Source organism: Cetorhinus maximus, chromosome 5 (genome assembly GCF_964194155.1).
Source record: "Cetorhinus maximus chromosome 5, sCetMax3.hap1.1, whole genome shotgun sequence".
NCBI lineage: Eukaryota > Metazoa > Chordata > Chondrichthyes > Lamniformes > Cetorhinidae > Cetorhinus > Cetorhinus maximus.
This window is the reverse complement of record NC_135883.1, coordinates 170,440,594-170,461,177: the sequence shown is the minus strand read 5'-3', so window position 1 is coordinate 170,461,177 and position 20,584 is coordinate 170,440,594. Positions and strand designations below refer to the sequence as shown.

Sequence of the window (20,584 nt, the reverse complement as noted above, 5' to 3'; positions counted from 1 at the left end):
AGAGATAATTAGTGCATGGCAGGAGAGTCAAATGCAGGAGAGAGAGTACTCACAGTTGCGTTGAGAGAGGGATGATGTGGTGCAGGATCCTCACGTGGGTGTTTGCTGCTGACTTCACCGTCGCTGCAGGCACGATCCACGTCCTCACCGGTCAGCGCGATGGTATGCTCAAAGTGAGTGAGGGGCCTACTGACCAGACCATCCCAGTCTGGAACATCACCCTGCTGCTGTGAGACAGCTTCTCCTGCATGAAAGCAGATGGAGAGAGCATGAGCAGGACACAAGGCACTGCATGCAATGTTTGTTTGGTGAGCGGAGCCATGGACGGGATGAGAACGCAAGCTCCAGAGGATATGAGCCTGATGAAGATGTGAGAGTATGTGTGAGAGTTAGTGGTGTTGTCCCTTGAGGTGTGAGATAATTATTAATGAGGCAGGACGTGCCAGGAATGGGATGATACAGCATGAAAAGCCGCCATTGTGGCTGGCAGTAAAACATACTTTTTCCTGCCCACTACTGCACTTATTGCAAATCTGGGACGATTCCACCCCTTGTTTCTGACCTGCTCTTGTCGCCTCAATACTTGTGTAGCTGCCCCAGTTAAGTTTCTGGCCAAAGAAAATCCCCAGGATGTTGTTCGGGGATTCAACTATGGTAATCTTATTGAATGTCAAGGGAAATCTTTGATTCTCACTTTTTGGAGATGGTCATTTCCTTGCACTTGAGTTGCTGCACGCCATTTAATATAATATAATTTAGTTTATGTTCCTTCCACTTGTTTATTCTAGAAAATATACCGTTTCACACTTCCCTGCATTAAATTTCATTTGTGTATTAGCCTGTTTCACCAGTCTGTCTTTGTCCTCCTGAAGTCTGTTGCAATCTCCCTTGTTTGTTACATTTCTGATTTTTGTATCATCTGTAAACTTTGAAATTATGTCCTATGTATTGATGTTCATGTCATCAATATATAGCTCAACAGGAACAGTAGTCCTTATACCGACCTCAGGGGAACATCACTGTATACTTCTCTCCAGTCTGAAAAATGATCATTCACCACTACTCTCTGTTTTCTGTCCCTTAGCAAAATTTGTATCACAGAATCACAGTGCAGAAGAGGCCCTTCGGCCCATCGAGTCTGCACCGACACGTGAGAAACACCTGACCTACCTACCTAATCCTTTTTACCAGCACTTGGCCCATAGCCTTGAATGTTATGACGTATCAAGTGCTCATCCGGGTACTTTTCAAAGGATGTGAGGCAACCCGCCTCCACCACCCTCCCAGGCAGTATCCATGTTACCACTCTTCTTTTAAATCCACGGCCTTTAATTTTGCTAACAAGTCTACATTGTATCTATTCTGTATTTTGTCATGAGAAAAATCCAGCTTTCTGATTTTATTTTACAATTGTCTTACAAACAATTAACTAAAGATGTTTTTTTCTAACGTGGAGACATGGATACCACTTTGATATTGTACAACAATCTTGTTAGTTGCAACTTCCTGTTTCATACTTTCTGTCCTGTATCCTTGAATATAGAGCGTAGACGAGTTGTATTTACAGAAGACCCTCAAGAAGAAAATGTATCTTCCATGACCCACAAAAATGGTAAAGAAAATGGTCAACAAGCCAAAAGAAATGAAGAGCTTGAAAAGGTAGAAAAGACTTTCATAATGGACTGAATGGTTTACAAAAGAAACAGAAGAATTGTAAGAAATAAATAAAAACAGAAAATGCTGGAAAAGCTCAGCAGGTCTGACAACATCTGTGGAGAGAGAAACAGAGTTAACGTTTCGAGTCTGAAAAGAAGAGCCATATGACAAGAAACGTTAACTCTGTTTCTCTCTCCACAGATGCTGCCAGACCTTCTGAGTTTTTCCAGCATTTTCTGTTGCTTTTTTAGATTTCCAGCATCTGCAGTATTTTGCTTTTATAACAAGAATGGTAAGGTTACTCTATGTGCAATAAATCTTAAGGGGGTGACTTTCCATGGAGGTATGCTCAGCTGCCAAAACTTTGGCCATTTAGTGGCAGAAAGCTTGAAAATCTAGAGACTCCATATTTCCTCTGCTGATGTTATAGCAAACGACAAGGTGAATCCACATGTAAATTCATATCCTATGTTTGTAAGAGACAAGGAGTTCCTGCGTTTATGTGCACAGATTAACACTGGTAAATTGTAACACTACAATGTATTAAATCAATTTCCTAGGGATGGAGCAATTAATTTTAGTTAAGTAACAATTTCCAAATGTTGATAGATTTGGCAAGGAGGAAATTTCAACCCTGCCCACAGAATATAAAAGAGTGTGAGTTTTTAAAATGGAGTGTCTTCATTTTCTGCTCTGCTCCACTGATCTCCAATTTTAATACTGACAATTCTGGCAGCAGATGAGGCACCTGCCAGATGCAGGCCTCAGCCTCATACATAAATGACAATCAAGGTCTTATTGTTATTAACAGTAGCTCAATGAGACTTTAACAGGGTCCTGGGGCTTTCCCAACAGGAGAAAGCAGCTCAGAAAGGTGAAGAAACATAAAAACATAGGCCAGAATTTTGCCTTTGACGGGTGGCTGGGCCCGACCGACTCGGCGGCAGATGGGCAGCCGATTGCTGCTGCCGAAACGGGCCACGCGGCTATTTTCGGCGGGCGGGTCAATTAAGGCCCACCCAGTGGGTTAGCGACTCCCGTGTAGAACGGGGAAATCGTCGTGGGGCCTCAGACTGCCAGTTCCAATGGGGAGTCTGGATAAAGAGTGGCCAGGCAGCCTGCTTGAGGCAGTTCACCATGGCCACTCGAGGAGAGAGAGAGACAGTTGTGGTTCCACAGGAGCAGGAGGAGGGGGGCAGGCTGCTGGAGAGGCCAGCGGGGGGCTACTGTGCCCCTCAATTCTCTGATGCATGCCTTGCTGTCCTCCTCCAAGAGGTTTCCAGCCGTTGTGATATATTGTTTCCGAATGATGGGAGGAGACAGCCCCCCATGTCATCAGCCAGGTATGGGAGGAGGCTGGTGACGCTATCAGCGCCCATGATGATGTGCGGCGCACAGGCACCCAGTGCCGCAAGAGAATCAATGATTTGCTGCACTCTGGAAGGGTGAGTACCATGTCGGCCTTGGCCGTTTGACCCAGAAGGTAGCCTTAGCCTTTGAGCCCCCCCGCCCCCCGACCCACGTCTTGCTGTTGTTACTGCATTGGGCATTTGACTCACGCTGGGTGGGCAAACGGGTACTGACCATGCTTACATCAGCCTTAGTGGTTGAGGAGAAGATGGGTTCTCCCTGCAGCATATGTTGGTGTTTGTTGCATTTGAGTAGGCTGGGAGCAACCTGCAGGGGAGGCCGCTAGACACATACTCAGAACTCCAACACATGTCATATTGATGGTGATGAGATGGTGCAAGGGGAGCCTCAAGGTGTGGTGGCCAAGTGCCATCTGCTGGCATCGGCGCCGCACCTAGTTGCGCCTCCTTGCCATGGACGCGAAGACCCGTGTGCTATTCAAAGTGATGGACGCCGAATGTGTCCAAGGTGGCCGAAGGGGGAGGGGATTGGGAGCAGCCGTACTATCTTCTGCGGAGTGATCACCAGTAGTGTGGACAGGAGCCGCTGGAGGCCTCAGATGGGCCACTGTGGTTGGGGTGCGGCATGCGCGTGCAGAGTACATGAGCGATCAGCCCCAATAAATCCTCTTCTCTGTTCTGCAAGCAAAAAGTGATCACAATCAGTGGGAGCGCCAGAGGACTGGAGGTGGGCATGCCCTGCTCCAGCGCCTCACGACATTTGAGGAGCAGGCCATGGAGCTGGGGAGGAGGCAGGCGGCCAGGGCAGCAGGTGTCGGTGAGGCTGGGGTGCAGTGGCCAGGTATTTGAGGGCCACAGTCCCATCCACTCTGTCTCCTCACCATCCAAAGCACTGATGATTGCTGTAATCGTTAATGCAGCAACACTGCTCATTCACAGAATGATACAGTCAGACGTGTGGGTCATACACAAAGGTTCCTCGACCCCTTGAGGATGCGCATCTCTAGCACTTTCCAAAGTCGCCTTATCCCATTTGTGACCACTATCCCCATGGCCTAACATTACCATGGCATCGCTGCTGCACAGCCAAAGACTTATTGCATCTTAGGGGGTTTGGGACCTCCACCACCCATTCAGCCAGTGTGTCCCACATTACTCTGTCCAAAAGGTCCTCAGCACCTCAGCTGTGAACCTCATGGCACTCAGCTTAAATAAATGCCACCGCATCACTCACCCCTGCGCCAAGGGGAAATGTTGCCTTCTGCCCACTCGGTCTATGTCCCTCATAATGGTATGAAGGTCAATAATGTGACCTGTCAATCTACTGTGATCCACGGTAAATGTTGCAAGTGTTTGCGATGTTTCCTTAGCACCGCAACTATCCAGGCCAGCATGCATCCAGGTCAGGTACCTCTCCCCACTCGAATGGTACATAACATGCCATGTGGCATTCCTGAGGCCATCTGACCAGCCTGTCTGTATGTGCGTCTAATGTTTGGGCCTCCTCTTGACTCTTTTCCACCCCACCAATGTTCGTCTCCTTAGGGTCTTGAAGGGTGAGTTACTTATGAGGCTGGGGTGGAAAGGGTTGAAAGGTGTTACTGACTTTACGCTAACTGATGCACTGTCCTTGTTGTTAATTTCAGCATCACCACCACATGGCCGTGCCCATAGACACCGCAGCCCCCCCATCACACCTGAGGCCCAAGATGTGCAACTTGCGGCACATCATTTCAGCCAGCCAGGCACCAGCGCAGACACAAACACCTTGGTGGAGCATTTACCGTTGGCCAGTGTCCCGGGTCACAGTGGAGAGGGCACTTCACAATCGCTGGAGGAGATGATAGGGACAGAGAGTGCCAATGGCGCCAGCAGGCGGAGGGCTGCAGGGAACAAGGCACATGCTGACGTGCCTCTGGAGTTGTCAGCAATGCAGCATCTACAGGACAAGTGGCAGAAATCGCATTTGCATTTGGCAGGGTTGCATGAGGGTATGCTTCAGTTGGTTTCTGCAATGGAGAAGTCCAGGCAGAGTGCACATGAAGGCATGAACCTCAGGGCAGAGCTTCAGGCTTCCTCCACTGAGAGATTGGTGACTCTCATGGAGAGGGGTTTTGATTGCATGGAAAATCTTCTGATTGGGTTACGCTCTGACCTGCAAGCCCTCACAGCGGTACTGGCCACGGGTGGTCATTCCCACTGTGGGAGATGTTGTGGGCACCAAGCGTCGACGCTCGGTGCCCATGCATCTGTGGTGAGCAGGGAGGTCCAATGGGACCTCACGGTGCAGCAGCTACCAGTCATCACTGCGAGCTCCTGTCAGGGCGCTCCGGATGAGGGCAGCAGCTCCTCTGCCCTTCTGCCAGTCAACGTTGCTTCCGTTGAGGCTGCGACAACTGGGGAGGTGCCAGTTCTGGAACTGGCCACTCCGTCCCAGGCGGGGCCATCACAGGCTCCATGGGCCAGAGGATGCACGCCAAGGCCATCGATGCCAACAGGACAGCAGAGTCAGCAGGCTGTCTCACAAGCCACTCCGACCGATGGGGCGGCACCTAGATGCAAACAAAAGCATAATGCATGTTAGGCACTCAACGGGTATGTCACTGGTGATTTTGTGTTGGCCTTAGAATAGGGAAGAAAATACTTATATTTGCAATGGAGAAGTCTCTGTTATATTTTGGACATAATAAAGTCCACTTTTCTGACCATGACTGAGGGTGTTTCCTTTGTGCTGCATTTTTCTTTTTCACAGACATATCACGAGTGTTTGAGTGGACATTGATGTTTCTGTACTAAGCCCTTGGTTGCAGCTGATAAGGTGGAAGATGTAGCACCTAAGTGCCACTTTTGGAAGTGCCAGGCAATGCTGTTCCTGCTGATCCATGTGTTGGAGCTAGCTGAAGGTTCATTGGATTAAATTGTCGCGGGTGTCCCTGCCTCCTTGGTGTAATAGCGGGTCGGTGTGCTGCCCCTCATCATCGCCCTGTGCTTCCTCATCCTCTGAGCCACTGCTGGATTCATCATGTGCAGCCTCATCCACTGCGTTAAGGTCTTCATCATCAACTACATCCCCGCCTTTCCAGCACAAGATTGTGCAGAGCGCAGCATGCTACCACTATCAGAAAGACGCAATCTGGGGGGTACTGGAGTGCGCCCCCCTGAGCAGTTCAGGCAACGGAAACGCATCTTGAGAAGACCAATAGCTCTCTCCACCACAGCCCTTGTGGTGCCGTGGCTCCTATTGTACCGCTGCTCAGCTTCTGTTCTTGGACGGCGGAGTGGCGTCATGAGCCACCTTCTCAGGGGATAGCCCTTGTCATACAGCAGCCAACCACCCAGCGGAGCCGGAGCGCTGAAGAGCCCAGGCACCTGGGAGTGTCCAAGGATGTAGGCATCATGGGAGCTGCCTGGGTACCTTGCACAGACTTGTTGAATCAGCATCCTGTGATCACACACTATCTGCACGTTCATGGAGTGGAAGCTCTTCCTGTTGATGAAGGCACCAGGCTTACCTGCTGGCACCTTGATGTCAACATGTGTGCAGTCTATTGCACCCTGGACGTGGGGGAAGCCAACAATGGCCGCGAACCCTCTGGCTCGCCGTGCCTGACTTGCCTGGTCGCAGCGGAATTGGATGAAGGTCAATACGTGTCTGAACGGAGCATCTATAACCTGCTTGACACAAGTGTGGACAGCTGATTGGGAGACACCGCAACGATCACCCGCCAAGCCCTGAAAGGAGCCAGAGGCATAGAAGTGGAGGGCAACTGTGAGCTTCAGAGCCGCTGGCATGGGGTGTCCACCTACACAGTTAGGAGATATCTCAGGGCCAATCATTTGACAGATATTGGTGTCTGTCTCCCTTGAGAGTCGGAGCCTCCTTCGGCACTGCACCTCAGTCAAATTGAGGTAGCTGCTTCGCCGCCTGTATACCCTGGCAGCAGGATAGTGGCGTCTTCTGCAGCCCCTTCCACCTTGGACAACTTCTTGGCCCTGTGCCCCTTGTGCCTGCGTGTGGCCTCCCAATGGTGCCTCCCCTGGAGGCTGATTGTCCAGTCCTCGCCTCCTCCTTATCCTATCCTTCCCTTCCTCCCCAGGGGAGCTGCCTCCAGTGGAGATTTCAGAACCCATACCCCCAGGCTAAATGGAGAAAGCTGCAGGCCTGAGAAAGATTACTGTCTGCAGACTGGTTTCAGAGTGCACAAAAAGCTCTTGGAAATCGATATGAACTGCTAACAATCAAACACGCAACTTTAAAACACTTTGTGCAATTAAAACTTCGTGGAAAACATGAACAACCCCTCTGAGTCCACATATCCCACCAGTGCATGATTTTTATTAAAAAATCTCCTACCCGCCTGCCTGTTGGGCCTGTGCACCGACCCGAAGTTCGCACAGGCCCCTCAAAATCCTGGACAATTGGCAAGTTAAGGGCCTTTACGAGGCCTTTAATTAATGGTGGGTGAGCGTCCCGCTGCTGTGCGTGCCCGCCGACCGAAATATTGCGATGTCGCGCCCTAACGTCGGGACGCTCGCGCAACATCAGCGCGTGACATTTTAAGCGCTGACATGTGGGCTCCGCCACCCGCATGTCAGCTAGAAAACTCTGCCCATATAATTTATGGTTCAGAAGGAAGCTATCTGGCCCATTGTTCTAGTCCAAATTCACCTTGCTATACCAATTTGGGCATATGGAAGGGCCAAATCCAATACAGAATTGGTTACCATGGAGGAAGACATTTTTAAGATTCAGAATTGCTTCTGGATTAGACAATTAGTCTGAGGCTGAACTTGTATTGTATTCAGTTCCGGATGATATTAGCAAAACAAGGCATTAATGAAACATCAAACAAATCGAAGAAGTCTTAAAAGCCTTTGATAATTACTTTAATTTGTGATGTAACAAGATATTAGAAAGATTTAAGTTTAACAAAAGAGTCAGAAACCAGGTGAACCAGTAGATGCCTTTATACAACAACTTGTATCGACTGGCTGAAAGTTGCAATTATGGTGATCTGACATACTGTAATCCGAAGAAGACTTAACTTTGGAGAAGGTGATACCACTGGTGAGAAACAGAGGTCTGTGAACAAGATAGAGCTATACTCAGAGAAGAAGGCAATTGTGGCTCAGAAAACCCCCAAAGAGGGTGCAACTTATTACAAAAAATAATGTCAAAGACACTCTAGGGAAAAAGGCACATAATGGAACTTAAAGTTCAAGACTCCATTAAACCTTGCCAGCACTGTGACACAAAAAAGCTCCACAGACGTGAACAGCGTCCTGCAAGAACTGGAGAATACTTCCATTATAAAATGTTTGGAAACGGTGGAAAAGTTGCAGAGCGAAAACCTCCAGATACACAGAGGATAATAAGAGAATCTTTTCACACAAGGCCACTAATGAAATTGAGGAATCTCAACAACAAGCGAAACAACACATGAGATCAAGGACCCCAGATTCTGGAATGTGGGTTTGTGTCAATAAACATAGCACTAATTTCAAATTTGAAATAGGAGCAAGTGTAACAGCCTTGTCCGACAAGGAACTATGGCTGGCAGACCATTGGCTGAGGACAACTGCAGCCCAGTTATATGGTCCAGGAGAGGTCAAACTACAAGTTTGCATGCTGCAAACAACACTTCAATACAAGAACAAATAGATGCTGGGAACATTGGGCCAAAACTTCCTTGGAAGGGCAATCAGCGTTGGATTGCCACTCCTGCCCAATTGCAAACCTGGATTATCTTCCATGCCTGTTTCGCTCAACTTTCCGACTCAGGTCAGGTGAGATCCTGGCAGTGTAGCTGTCCTCAAGGCCCAGCAGTGCAGTCCAGCAGAGTTGGATTGAAGGCTTTGTGACCCCTTGTTTACGGCAACAGTTACCATAAACCAGGTAAGTTAAAGGTCCCAGTGAAATTGACAGGCCAGGGAGAAGGTAAGTGCCTAAGGTAGATGGATAGGATTTGGAGGGTGGGGAGGATCGGAGATTGCGGGGTGGGATCAGAAGTCATGAGGATTGGAGGTTGGGGGTCTCGGACCTTGGGGGGAGGCTCTGACCATGGGGGGTTTGGGTGCTGGGAGGCTTGGAACTTGGGGGAGAGCATCAGGCCTTGGGGGATTGGAGGGGCAGGGAGGTGAGGGGCTTGGACCTTGGGGGAAGCTTGGGGGGGTTGGAGGGTGTGGGAGGTTTGGACATTGGGAGGAGGGTTGGGCTCTCAGGAGGGGTTGGAGGGGGGTTGAACCTCGGGGGTGGGGTTGTCGGGTATCGGCGAAGGTGAGGGGGTTCAGACTGGGGGTGGGTGGTGCTGGGGGAATGTGGGCCTGTCAGACCTCAGGGGGGAGGTGGGGGTGGGGGGGCGGTGGGGTGTTGGACCTTGGCGAGGAGTGTGGGAGGTCAGAAGCCTGGGATGTGAGATTGGTTTGGTCGGGTCAAGTTGGGAGGGTTGGGGTGGAGGGTTCAGACCAAGGGGAGGATGGGGGAGGCGGGATTGTGTCGGGGTGGGGGGCATCAGGTCGGGTCAGGGGTGATCAAGTCAGATCGGCCCTGCGGGGGTGGTGTTTCTGGTCGGGTCAGAGGAGGGTGAAGGGAGGAGTCCCTTGAGGGTGTGGGGAATCCCAAGGGTGTTGGGGGGGTTGAGGAATACTGTAGTTGGAGTATGGGAGGTGTCTGTGGGGGTGTGGGGGAGCCCTATGGAGGGGTTGCTCTGGGTCTTTACAATAGCTATCCAGAAGTTAGAAGAGGTTTTCATTCTTCTAGCTTTTTCTGAAGTCAGTGGGTGGGGAGGGGTGTTGAAGTTTGCAAATTAAATCACATTTTTGGATGGTTCCCAGTGTGGGGAATTTGCCCACAGGAAATTTGTGCTTCTGGGCAATTGCCATGCAAACCCTTACCTGTGAAGTTCTGAGAGGGGTTCCTCAGTGCATCTTTGCGGTAACCCCCAAATCCGATGCTGGGGAGCTCGGATTTTAGGCCCATTGTATGTTATTCACTGCCAGGAATTTTCTCTTCTGAGCTGAAACATTTATGTCAACCTGAAACTCATCAAGACAGAGGAAGATGTCAATCAACAGTCATCGATGATACCAAATCTGAGCCACTCAAGCTGTCCAAATGCACTGAAAGACTGGACTGAGACTTGAGCACTGATTTTTTGATACTCTTCACTGAGGCTGATAGTACAACCCTCTTGCAGAAAATGTCCAGGAGACAGAGAGTAAACTTGTTCTCGCCGAAGGGGTAATGAACCAATTAGACCAATGAGTACCTGAGTGCGACCATGGTGCTTCCTCACTTTGTGAGCCTTCTGAGAAGGTGGAAGATGAAACTCAAGAGACAGAATACACTGGTACAATACCACATTCATCTGATAGTGGTGACCCCTTTGTAAATGCATCCACACCCATCTATCCACCAAAAGTGGTAGTCAAGGATGCAAGCAGCTTAACAAGTCCAGAATTAGAGACAGAACCAAACATGACAATGTCCATCTCTTCCATGTTGGAAGTCACTAACCTTACTGCTACACCAGGGTTATAAGGTTTGAGGGAAGGCAAGATTTTGACCAAGTGCCTTCCTCACAGCTCCCTGTGAGGTGAGAGTGACTGCCCTTGACATCAAGGCAGCATTTGATTGAATGTGACATCAAGGAGCCCTAGCAAAACTGGGCTGAATGGGAATCAGGAGGAAAACTCTCCGCTGGTTGGAGTCATACCTAGCACAAAGGAAGATAGTTGTGGTTATTGGAGGTCAATCATCTCAGTTCCAGGATGTCACTGCAGGAGTTCCTCAGGGTGGTGTTCTAGGCCCAACCATCTTCAGTTGCTTCATCAATGACCTTCTTTCCGTCATAAGGTCAGGGATGGGGATGATCGCTGATGATTGCAAAATGTTCAGCACCATTCATGACTCCTCAGATACTGAAGCAGTCAATATCCAAATGCAGCAAGACCTGGACAATATCCCTGCTTGGGCTGACATGTGACAAGTAAGATTCATGCCTACAAATGCCAGGCAATGACCATCTCCAACAAGAGAGCAACTAACCATCGCTCCTTGACAATCACTGTATCTCACAACATCCAGGGGAGATTAGGAAAATCTTTTCACCCAGAGTGTTGTGGGGTTCTGAAACTCACTGCCTGAAAGGGCAGTAGAGGCAGAAATCCTCAGCCTATTTAAAAGGTGTCTGAATATGCACCTCAAGTGCAGTAACCTGTAGGGCTATGAACCAAATGCTGGAAAGTGATATTATGCTGGGTGGCTCATTTTTCAGCTGGTGAAGACACAGTGAGCCAAGTGGCCTCTTTCTAAGATTCTGTGATTCTATGACATCCCGATTCTGAGGTATTGGCTGCTGGTCTGGCATTGTTTTGCTATTGAGTTCCCAATAGCCTATACAGAAGCAAAGGGTCCCAATTTTCCTCTGTACACATATGACTGGAGATGAATAGAATGACTCAATTTATCAAGTCTTGAAGGTAGGCTCTTACTTCTCTGTATAGTGGTGGGGCAGAGGGATAGTGGGAAGACAGGGTGGTGGGTGTGGAATATAGAGTGTGTCTTCTGCATATTAATTGAGGTGAATATACACCTGAAGATTATTGATGCATCCTAGGTCATTCTCATCTCTTGAAAATGCTCCAGCCTCATCTGTCTACAATCTGGTGGCAGCTTGATGTGGATCTTCTGTTAAAGAACTAAAATCTACAAGAGGAACCCAACTCATAACCCTGTTCTTCTGTACTGGGTTTGGAGAGTCAGTGTTAGAAATTGTGCTATTATGCACTGCAAAACTTTGACTGTATCAACCATTTGTAGGGCAATGGCAGGTGCCTCTTCAGAACCACATCACAATGTATGGTGTTGAGCGAGACACTCCCACAGTTTTCCAAGAGGTGATTTAGGAAGCAACCAGAACACCCAGTATGCCAGCCTGTGGTTTGAAGCCTGCTGTTGGTAAAACCCCTTGAAGCTTGTATCAGGTCAACCTCTGCCAGCCCCCTTTATGTTGCAGAGGGCAGTATCAAAATGTGAGTCAGTAGTGTTATGATGTGGCAGATGATGTGTGCCAGGTGGATCAAATCCACGAGGGAAACTTGAACTTACAGTCACAACGGTTTTGCAATTTGTGTTTATTTTGAGATCCGTGCCCTGAATTCAGTAGTAACAAATCCGCCAAGACTTTAGAGATTTTGTTTAGAAAACTAAATTAACATTTATTAACAAAAGAATAGATTTCAAGTACATACATAGGTCTATAAATTACTACTATAATAACTCTTAAAACCCCTAATTAATCTGGCTTCCAGTTAAGGCAATGGTAAAAAAAAAGATTACAACAGATCCAGGCAAGTCAACATACCCTGGACAGTAGAATTCAAAGTGGCTTTTCCCAGTTTTGGTGTCTGTAGACAGCAGCTTAATGTACAAATACTGGAGGCTTTTCACACTTCTGGTAGATCTTACAATGCCTTTCTCTGACACATAGCTTCATTATGCTTTATACATTTTTCTCCCTTATAATGCAAATTCCATTGTTCCCATATGACTTTGGAACTTTACCATTCTCATAATATACATCTTTTCATGGTGCTAATACTATCAGTAACCTTTGGGAAAAATAAACACGCTGCTTGGCCTAGCTTCTCTGGCTAGGTGTAACGCCCTACCATCTATTAGAAATTCACACTATCCTGATTTATCTACAAATGCAAATTCTCCTCACCTCACATCCTAAAACTTCAGCCATGTTTACATATTTAGCATTTCAAACCTAACTTCTTTTGATGAGTCAAAACCTCCAGGCCAGCTGTTTAAAATTCAATTAAATCACACACACACACACACACACACACACACACACTATCCAAACCCCACTATTAACCTACTTTTACAATAAAGCTTAATATTATGAGAATTATTATACTTTCATGACAATAGACATGGAAGAGGAGCCGCTTTCAGCTCCCGTTAGTACTCCAAAGCCAATATCTGAAAGGGGCAACAGAAGCATGTTGCGATGGTCAGTTCCTGGTGACCCCTTTATCTGTTGTATTGCTAGTTAAATATCTGTTTGAATACATCCTCTTGCAAAGCAGGGAAATTAGAGCTGGTTGCTTTCACAATCTGAGGGAGTGGAGTTTTGTTTGAAAGCCGGCAACATGAGTCTTGGTGATGTTGGGGGATTGAATGAAACAGACATCAGGTAAACTGTCTTGCCTATGTCCTAGCAGATATAGATACACACGCAGCTTATTGATGGCCACGCTGTTCTCTAGAGCAAGGATCTTTCAATCTAAGTTGAAATGGTTTGCAGTTGCGCATCAAACTGTCGCTCCAGCTCATGAGGTGCCTGGACACTGATGTCCATTGACAAGAGGGATGTAGCGACAAAGAGACTCTTGCTTAATTGACTGTCTGTGTAGTGGTGGAGGTGGCTGATGTGGTTAATTGACCCAACTTCCATGGTAAAAATCAGGGTGTGGGAGGAAGAATTTACATTGGCCTCGGGAGTGGTGTGGTGGAGTGGCGTAGGGGTTCTCATCCAGCCTGTATTCTCTAGAATTTCGAAGAATGAGACGTAATCTCATTGAAACTTGCAAAATTCTTATAGGACGTGACAGGGTGGATGTTGATAAGGTGTTTCCCCTGGCTGGTGAAATCTAGAACCACAGGATGTAATCTCAGATTAAGGGGTAGGCCATTTAAGACTGAGATGAGGAGGAATTTCTTCACTCAGAGGCTGGTGAATCTTTGGAATTCTCTACCCCAGAAGGCTGTGAAAGCTCAATCATTGAGCATGTTCAAGACCGAAATTTATAGATTTCTGGAGACTAATTATATCAAGGGATATGGAGATAGCACAGGAAAGTGGCATTGAGGTAGATGATGAGCCATAATCCAATTGAATGGTGGAGCAGGCTCAATGGGCTGAATGCCTAACTTCTGTTCCTATGTTCTTAATTGGCGGTGTTTAACACCAGGACAGAGATGTATACAGAGGAGTCTTCCCTTTGCTGCAACCATAGTTGAAGAGTCAGCGTGTAGGTCTTCAGGTAATTGCATAAGCACAGTCAGTTCAAACTTGACTGTGAGGTCTTGAATTGGACGGACTGAGTGAACTCTATAGGGCACAGCAACAGAACTGCATTTTGAAATGGTGACATCTTTCCTCCCCACTGATGTGCATCCAAGATCTGTAGAAAGCTCTTCTTCGATAAGGTGGACTAAGGCAATCTCTACTTCTTTTCTTATCTCAGGAAATGCTGCTTGGAATACCTGAACTGGGTGTACCTCACTGGAGACTCTCCTTACTACCTCTAGGATTACATTGTAGCCAATAATGGAGATGTCCTTGATGGCTTGGGTTACAATAATTGGGACTGTGATCTTGACATTTGGGCTTGATGGCAACTGGAAGAGGACATCAAAGGGGATATCTGACCCATTTGCTGCAATAAGGTTGAAATTGCTTTGTCCTATGAGTACCCTCAATACCCTCAAGAGAACATTTGCGGAGCGGGTAACTTTCCATTATCTTGTTATAATGGAGACTTGGGATCCTGTATCCAAAAGCGCTCTTGTCTTCACACCCCCAATGGTACAGCTTGTTGGACACCCCTTCTCAACCAGCCGGGCGGCATTTGCCTGCTTTGAGGAGTGATGCTACAATTCTAGGATTTTGGTAGGGAAGCACTCATGGTTACGGCCAGTCTCATGGCAGCAACGTTATCCCATTTCACGCAGGATGACTCGAACTTGAGTGTGCTTGTACAGTTAGCATGCGGGTGCAGCATGCAATTAGGAAGGCAAATGGCATGTTGCCCTTTATTGCAAGGGGATTGGACTACAAGAATAAAGTATTTTGGCAATTGTACAAAGTTTTCGTGAGACCACATCTGGAATACTGTGTGCAGTTTTGGTCTTCGCATTTAAGGAAGGATATTCTTGCTTTGGAGGCGGTACAGCAAAATTTCACCAAATTGGTCCCTGGGATAAGAGGTTTGGCCTATGATGAAACTCTGTCCAATTTTCTATATTTGTCATGAGATCTTGGCATCTCATTGAGAGATTTGTGCTAAGTTTGCCTGGGCTAGTGCTGATTAGGGAGGAATAGATGAAGGTTTTCCTCCACTTCCCCAGGTGGTTCGTTCTCAACTTTGAGTTCCACCCTTCAAACCCTTGAAAATCAGCAACCCTTGATCTCCCCTTTCCTCCAGCTCTTCTCTGTTCAGATGCCATGTAATTCTCCTGACCAGCATCAAGCAATCCATCTGTCCCTCCATTTCATCAGCATTTGGCAGCTCGAGCTGTTGGCATACTTGAAGCAATTCCTTCAACTCTGCTTGACTTACCAGAGTTATGATCTTCTGGTAGATCGCTAACAGTGATTTGGCCACGGTATTTAGGGCTGTGCGACGTCCTGGTTCCCAACGTTCAGTCTGAATTAGGGGAACCCCTTTGTACTCTGCTGAGCTGGTCCCTCTCATCCACAGCTGTATCACCTCAGAACCTATGACTTTCTGCCACTACCACTTTCACCTTGCGCCACTTTGAAGGGTGGTTTATAGAAGGTTCTTCTTATCACTGGACAAACACTGCCACACATCCCTGCCGGTTCCATCCAGGAATGCGCATTCTGGACCCATCTGGGATGCCAAAATTTGTTGCACCTGCCTGGAAATGGGGGTGGGGGATGATGTGTTGTATTTGCCTAAAAGAAAAGAAAGAACAGAAGACACATGTGTAGTTCGAAATAATGTAAGGGAGTGGTAAGATGGCCACTTCAGAGCACAACACCTCCTGCTCCTGAGCAGACAGATCCAATGTCTCTATGGAGGTGTTTGGCTGTGGATTGGTCAGCTGTCTATATCGGGGTGTTTTGTTGTGAATTGATTTTTAAGGGAAAAAGGACACAAGGTATATTTGCAAGCAATTACATATTAAACACAGAGTGTTGAATAAACAAAGTTATGTATAAAGAAAAATAAAGAAAATGAGGAGGGTGATTTCTTGGGAGTCTCACACCAAGTTGGTTGAGTACAAATATGGCAGGGCCTGAAATGGTACCAGGTGCAGAGATTAAATTTGGCTGGACAACAGTACAGTTGAATGCCTGATTAAATGCAACGCTGGCATTTAGGTTTCCCAAAGTTCGTTAAACCTAGAAGCTAAAGGGAATCGGGAGTAGCCAGGTCAAGCACCGAAGTACTTTACCAGAACTGTTCTAGGCCAGAAGAAGCAGGAATGCTTCCACTCCAGCTCCCAAAGCAAACCTTCTGCTGATCACACCCTCTCTTCACTGCCGCAAATGGCTAACAACCTCTTCAAACCCTTAATCTGCTGACACCTTTCTTCTAGCCCCAAATCTGCAGATCCTCCATTTGAATCAAAATCTGCTGACCAGCCCCAGCCCCCTCCATCTCCTGATTGCTACTTCTGATTTTTGCTTCACAATCTTTTTGGATTGCTGAGGACGTTCCTCAACTTTTCCCTGACTGTGGCCCTCTATCCTTGGCTCTCCTACTGGATAGCCTGCATCTGTCTGTAAATCTGGTCAGCAGGTAGTTGGGAAACAGAAGTAAAAAAAATATGGTGCCCTCTTGTTGTCAATTTTAGTGAGAACTCCACCTTTCTCCCTGCAAATACATCACCCTGCATCTTCTCCATAAATATTGAAACTCACAGTTTGTAATGTATAACGGATAGATGGAGAAAGATCAGGGGAGTGAGTCTCAGAGCTAGGAAGTGTGCAATGGTTTGAATGCCCTCCTTTGATATTACAAAATTCGATTAATCAGTATTGGTAAATGATAATTTAGTGAATGATAATGTAGTAAATAGATATTCAGGAACTAGTTTTTCATTTTTGCTCACTTTACCTGTTTTATGTGTTTTAGGACATTAAAGAACTTTATGCACATTTTAGCCATCAATTGCTGGATGCTTTAGTGAAATCTACACATCTGTCATTGGAAATTTTCAAAAGAAGAATCTTCAAGTATGTGTTTTGTTTAAATATAGTTCTATTTCTTACTCCATATATTTGAATAGAGTCATCATTTTACAAAACCATTCTCCCAAGATAATGCTTTTCCTATCATGAGAAAATTTATGAACTGACAGGCATTCTTGAGTAGAATCCCAAGCTGCCATATAAATCTTGTCAAATGTGCCCTGATTGACCCGGGATAACTTATATTTCCTGACAGCAGACAGCTGAAAGCACAATATTGTTACAATTCCCTGTCTTCTCCCTGTAGTCTTGCACATTCCTCCTTTTTAGATAATAATCCAATTCCCTCAAGAGCCTTGATTGAACCTGCTTCCAACACACTCTCATGCAGTGCATTCCAAATCCTAACAGCTCGCTGTGTGAAAAAAGTTTTCCCTCATGTTACCATTGCTTCTTTTGCCAATTACCTTAAATCTGTATCCCCTGGTTCTTGATCCTTTCATCAATGGGAACAGTTTCTCTCTATCTGTCCAGACCCCTCAGGATTTTGAATAAGCCAATCAAATGTCCTTTCAACCTTCTATTCTCCAAGGAAAATAGTCGCAATTTCTTCAACCTATCTACATAACTGAATTTCCTCATCCCTGGAACCATTCTCATCAATCTTTTCTTACTTTTTCGCATGCCTTCATATTCTTCCTAAAGTGTGGTGCAAAGAACTGGATGCAATATTCCAGTTGAGGCCGAACCAGTGTTTCATAAAAGTTTAATGTAACTTCCTTGCTTTTGTACTCTCTACCCCTATTAAAGAAGCCTAGGATGTTGTATGCTTTACTGACCATTCTCACAACCTGTCCTGCTACCTTTAATGATTTATGCACAGATACACCCAGGTCCCTCTGCTCTTGTGAGTCTTTTATCAAGTCTTATCACCCTCTCCCCGTCGCGCCTCTCTTTTGAAGTCTTGCCGCCCCCTCCTTCTCATGGCCTCTCTTATGAAGACTCATCACGCTCTGCCCCCTCACTCCTATTATGACGTCTGGCTGCTCTCTCTTTTGCCTCTTTTATGAAATATTGCTGCTGTCTCTCCCTCTCGTGTCTCTCTTTATGAGGTCTTGTCAATCTCTCTTGCTCACGCCTCTCTTATGAAGGTTCACCTCTCTCTCCCTCTTGCACCTTTCTTATGAAGTCTCACCAATCTCCCCTGTCGTGCCTCTTATGAAGTCTCACTGTGCTGTCCTTCTTGCGCCTCTCCTTATGATGTCTCTCTGTTCTCTCTCCCTAATATCTCTCTTATGAAGTCTCGCTTCTCTCTCCCCTCTTGTGCATCTCTTACAAAGTCTCACCGCGCTCTCCCTCTCGTCTCTTTTTATAAAATCTCACCACTCTCTCCCCCAAGCCTCTCTTAAGAAGTCTTGCTGTTCTGTCCCTCTTGCACCTCTATGAAGTCTCCAAAAAACCTTTCTGGTTCATTAATGTCCTTTAGGGAAGGAAATATGCCTGGCCTGGACTACATGCGACTCCAGACCCACAACAATGTGTTTGACCCTTAACTATCCTTTGAAATGGCCTAGCAAGCCATTCAGTTAAAGGCAATTAGGGATGTCCTTTGCTAGCGAATAAATTAAAAAAGTGAACGTGCAGAGTGGAGTAGTAGCTTGGGTTGGTCAGTTGCAGTTTACCATAAGGGAATATGATGACCATAAGACGTAGGAGCAGAAGTTGGCCATTTGGCCCATTGAGTATGCTCTGTCATTCAATGAGATCATGGCTGATCTGATAATCCTCAACACCACTTTCCTGCCTTTTCCCCATGACCCTTGATTCCCTTGCTGATTAAAAATCTGTCTATCTCAACTTTGAATATACTTAAAGACCCAGCCTCTACAGCCCACTGCAGTAAAAAATTCCATAGATTCACTACCCTCTGAGAGAAGAAATTCCTCCTCATCTCTCTGAAATGGCCGACCCCTTACTCTGAGATTATGCCCTCTGGTTCTAGGCTTCCCCACAAGGGGAAACAATCTCTCAGCATTGTTGTGGTGTCTTTGATGAACTGACCATAGGAGACTCAGGTACAGGTTACGATCGTTTATTCGAGCAATTGCAAGGAGGGCACCATCTCAATGCAGCTTGAGACAGTACTCTGCTAAACTACATGTGTTCATCATATTTATACATTATTGGTCATGTACAAGAACAGTTCCAGATTTTGATCTCGTCAACATATAGGTTTACATTAAACAGACAAGTCTGTGGTACAAAGGTACATACATCATCTGACCCCACTTTCACCCAGGCAGAGACCTGCCTTCCTATCTAAGCTGGGACCATCTGTCCTTACCCTATCTGTTGAAGAGCACACTTAATCTATGTTATTGCCATCCTCTGACTCCAGTCTAACTCCCAAAACCCCCAATCTATCATATTTACATTCTTCTTCATCCAATATGGCCTTGCTGATGCTCGCAAGCCTTGAAAATGTGCAAGGTTCAGCATTCTCTCTGTTCTCTCTGTCCCAGCCTGAACTTTAAATGTTAACTACTCAGCAATTGTGGTTTGCATCAAGTCCCTTGACCATTACTGTATTCCTTTATTTCCCCCTAACAGTCCCCCCTTTTGGCCCTTGGCTTAGCCCAAGGTAGCCAACTACAGTGGTGTCTGCCCCCCCCCACCGGTTCCACTTTCCCTACCCTTGCTGTCGCCTGTGGGTGTAGGCACACTGAATGATTATGGATGGGGTGTATCTGGTTACCCCCATACTGGATTCTTTCCTGCCACGTGGTGATACAATATCTCCCATTCCCTGTATATGCAACATGGGTCGGTTCTTTTGCAGCCCAGATAGTTTCCATTGTACAGTTTGCTGCTGCTTTAAATTCACTTAGCTTCATCTGTCTCATATATCGGATGTGCACATACTAATGCGGTGGCTTCTATGCTACACCCTTCTAATGTGGTGCTAACTATATTTCCTTCTATGTCTACTGCGTATGGCGGAATATCGTGATACTTAATATAGTAATCCCCCGCGTATAACCTCAACATTTTTTACTCTATATAATGTCCTGCTGGGTGTTTACATAGGTATGACACGTATTACTAATACAATGCCTATTCACTATTCACTATACATTCAACATTCATTCTATATACGCATGTTAAACCTCTGAGCTGGCAACCGGTCAAGTCATGATTCTTGTGTCGGGAGAGATTCAATAAGTGCTCATTAGTTACCCATAAAGGAACTACCCCTTCATCAAACTGTCTTAAATTCTCTTGGGCTTGTTCCAGTGCCCAAGATCCATAGATGCTGCAAACATCATTTCTGCTCGCTTCGTCTGAAATATTTTCCCCTATTTCAATCAGTTTGTAGATAGTCCCCGCATGACTTTTGAGCACGGTAGCCAGGCTTCGAATTAACCGTGTCACGTCCTGGTCTGTATTAAATTGGGTATCCTGGATCCCCTGTCCCCGCCCTAAAATCTCCTTAAGCTTAAAGCTCAGGGTATGGACCTTCTGATCTACAGTTGCTAGGTCGATGGAATTAACTATTGATGTCCCTGTATGAAAAATGTGGCAGCGTCATTTATCAGGCTG

The 20,584-nt window shown here is 46.5% G+C and overlaps 1 protein-coding gene across 1 annotated transcript in view; it reads left to right on the top strand.

Annotated features, from left to right (window-relative positions):
• The window catches only part of LOC144681152 (dynein axonemal heavy chain 8-like), a 1,929,890-nt gene that overhangs the window by 622,001 nt on the left and 1,287,305 nt on the right, over positions 1-20,584 (top strand). Inside the window, exon 21 of the mRNA XM_078542879.1 lies at positions 16,929-17,029. Coding sequence (XP_078399005.1) covers positions 16,929-17,029 — 101 coding nt within the window. The remainder of the gene's footprint in view (positions 1-16,928; positions 17,030-20,584) is intronic.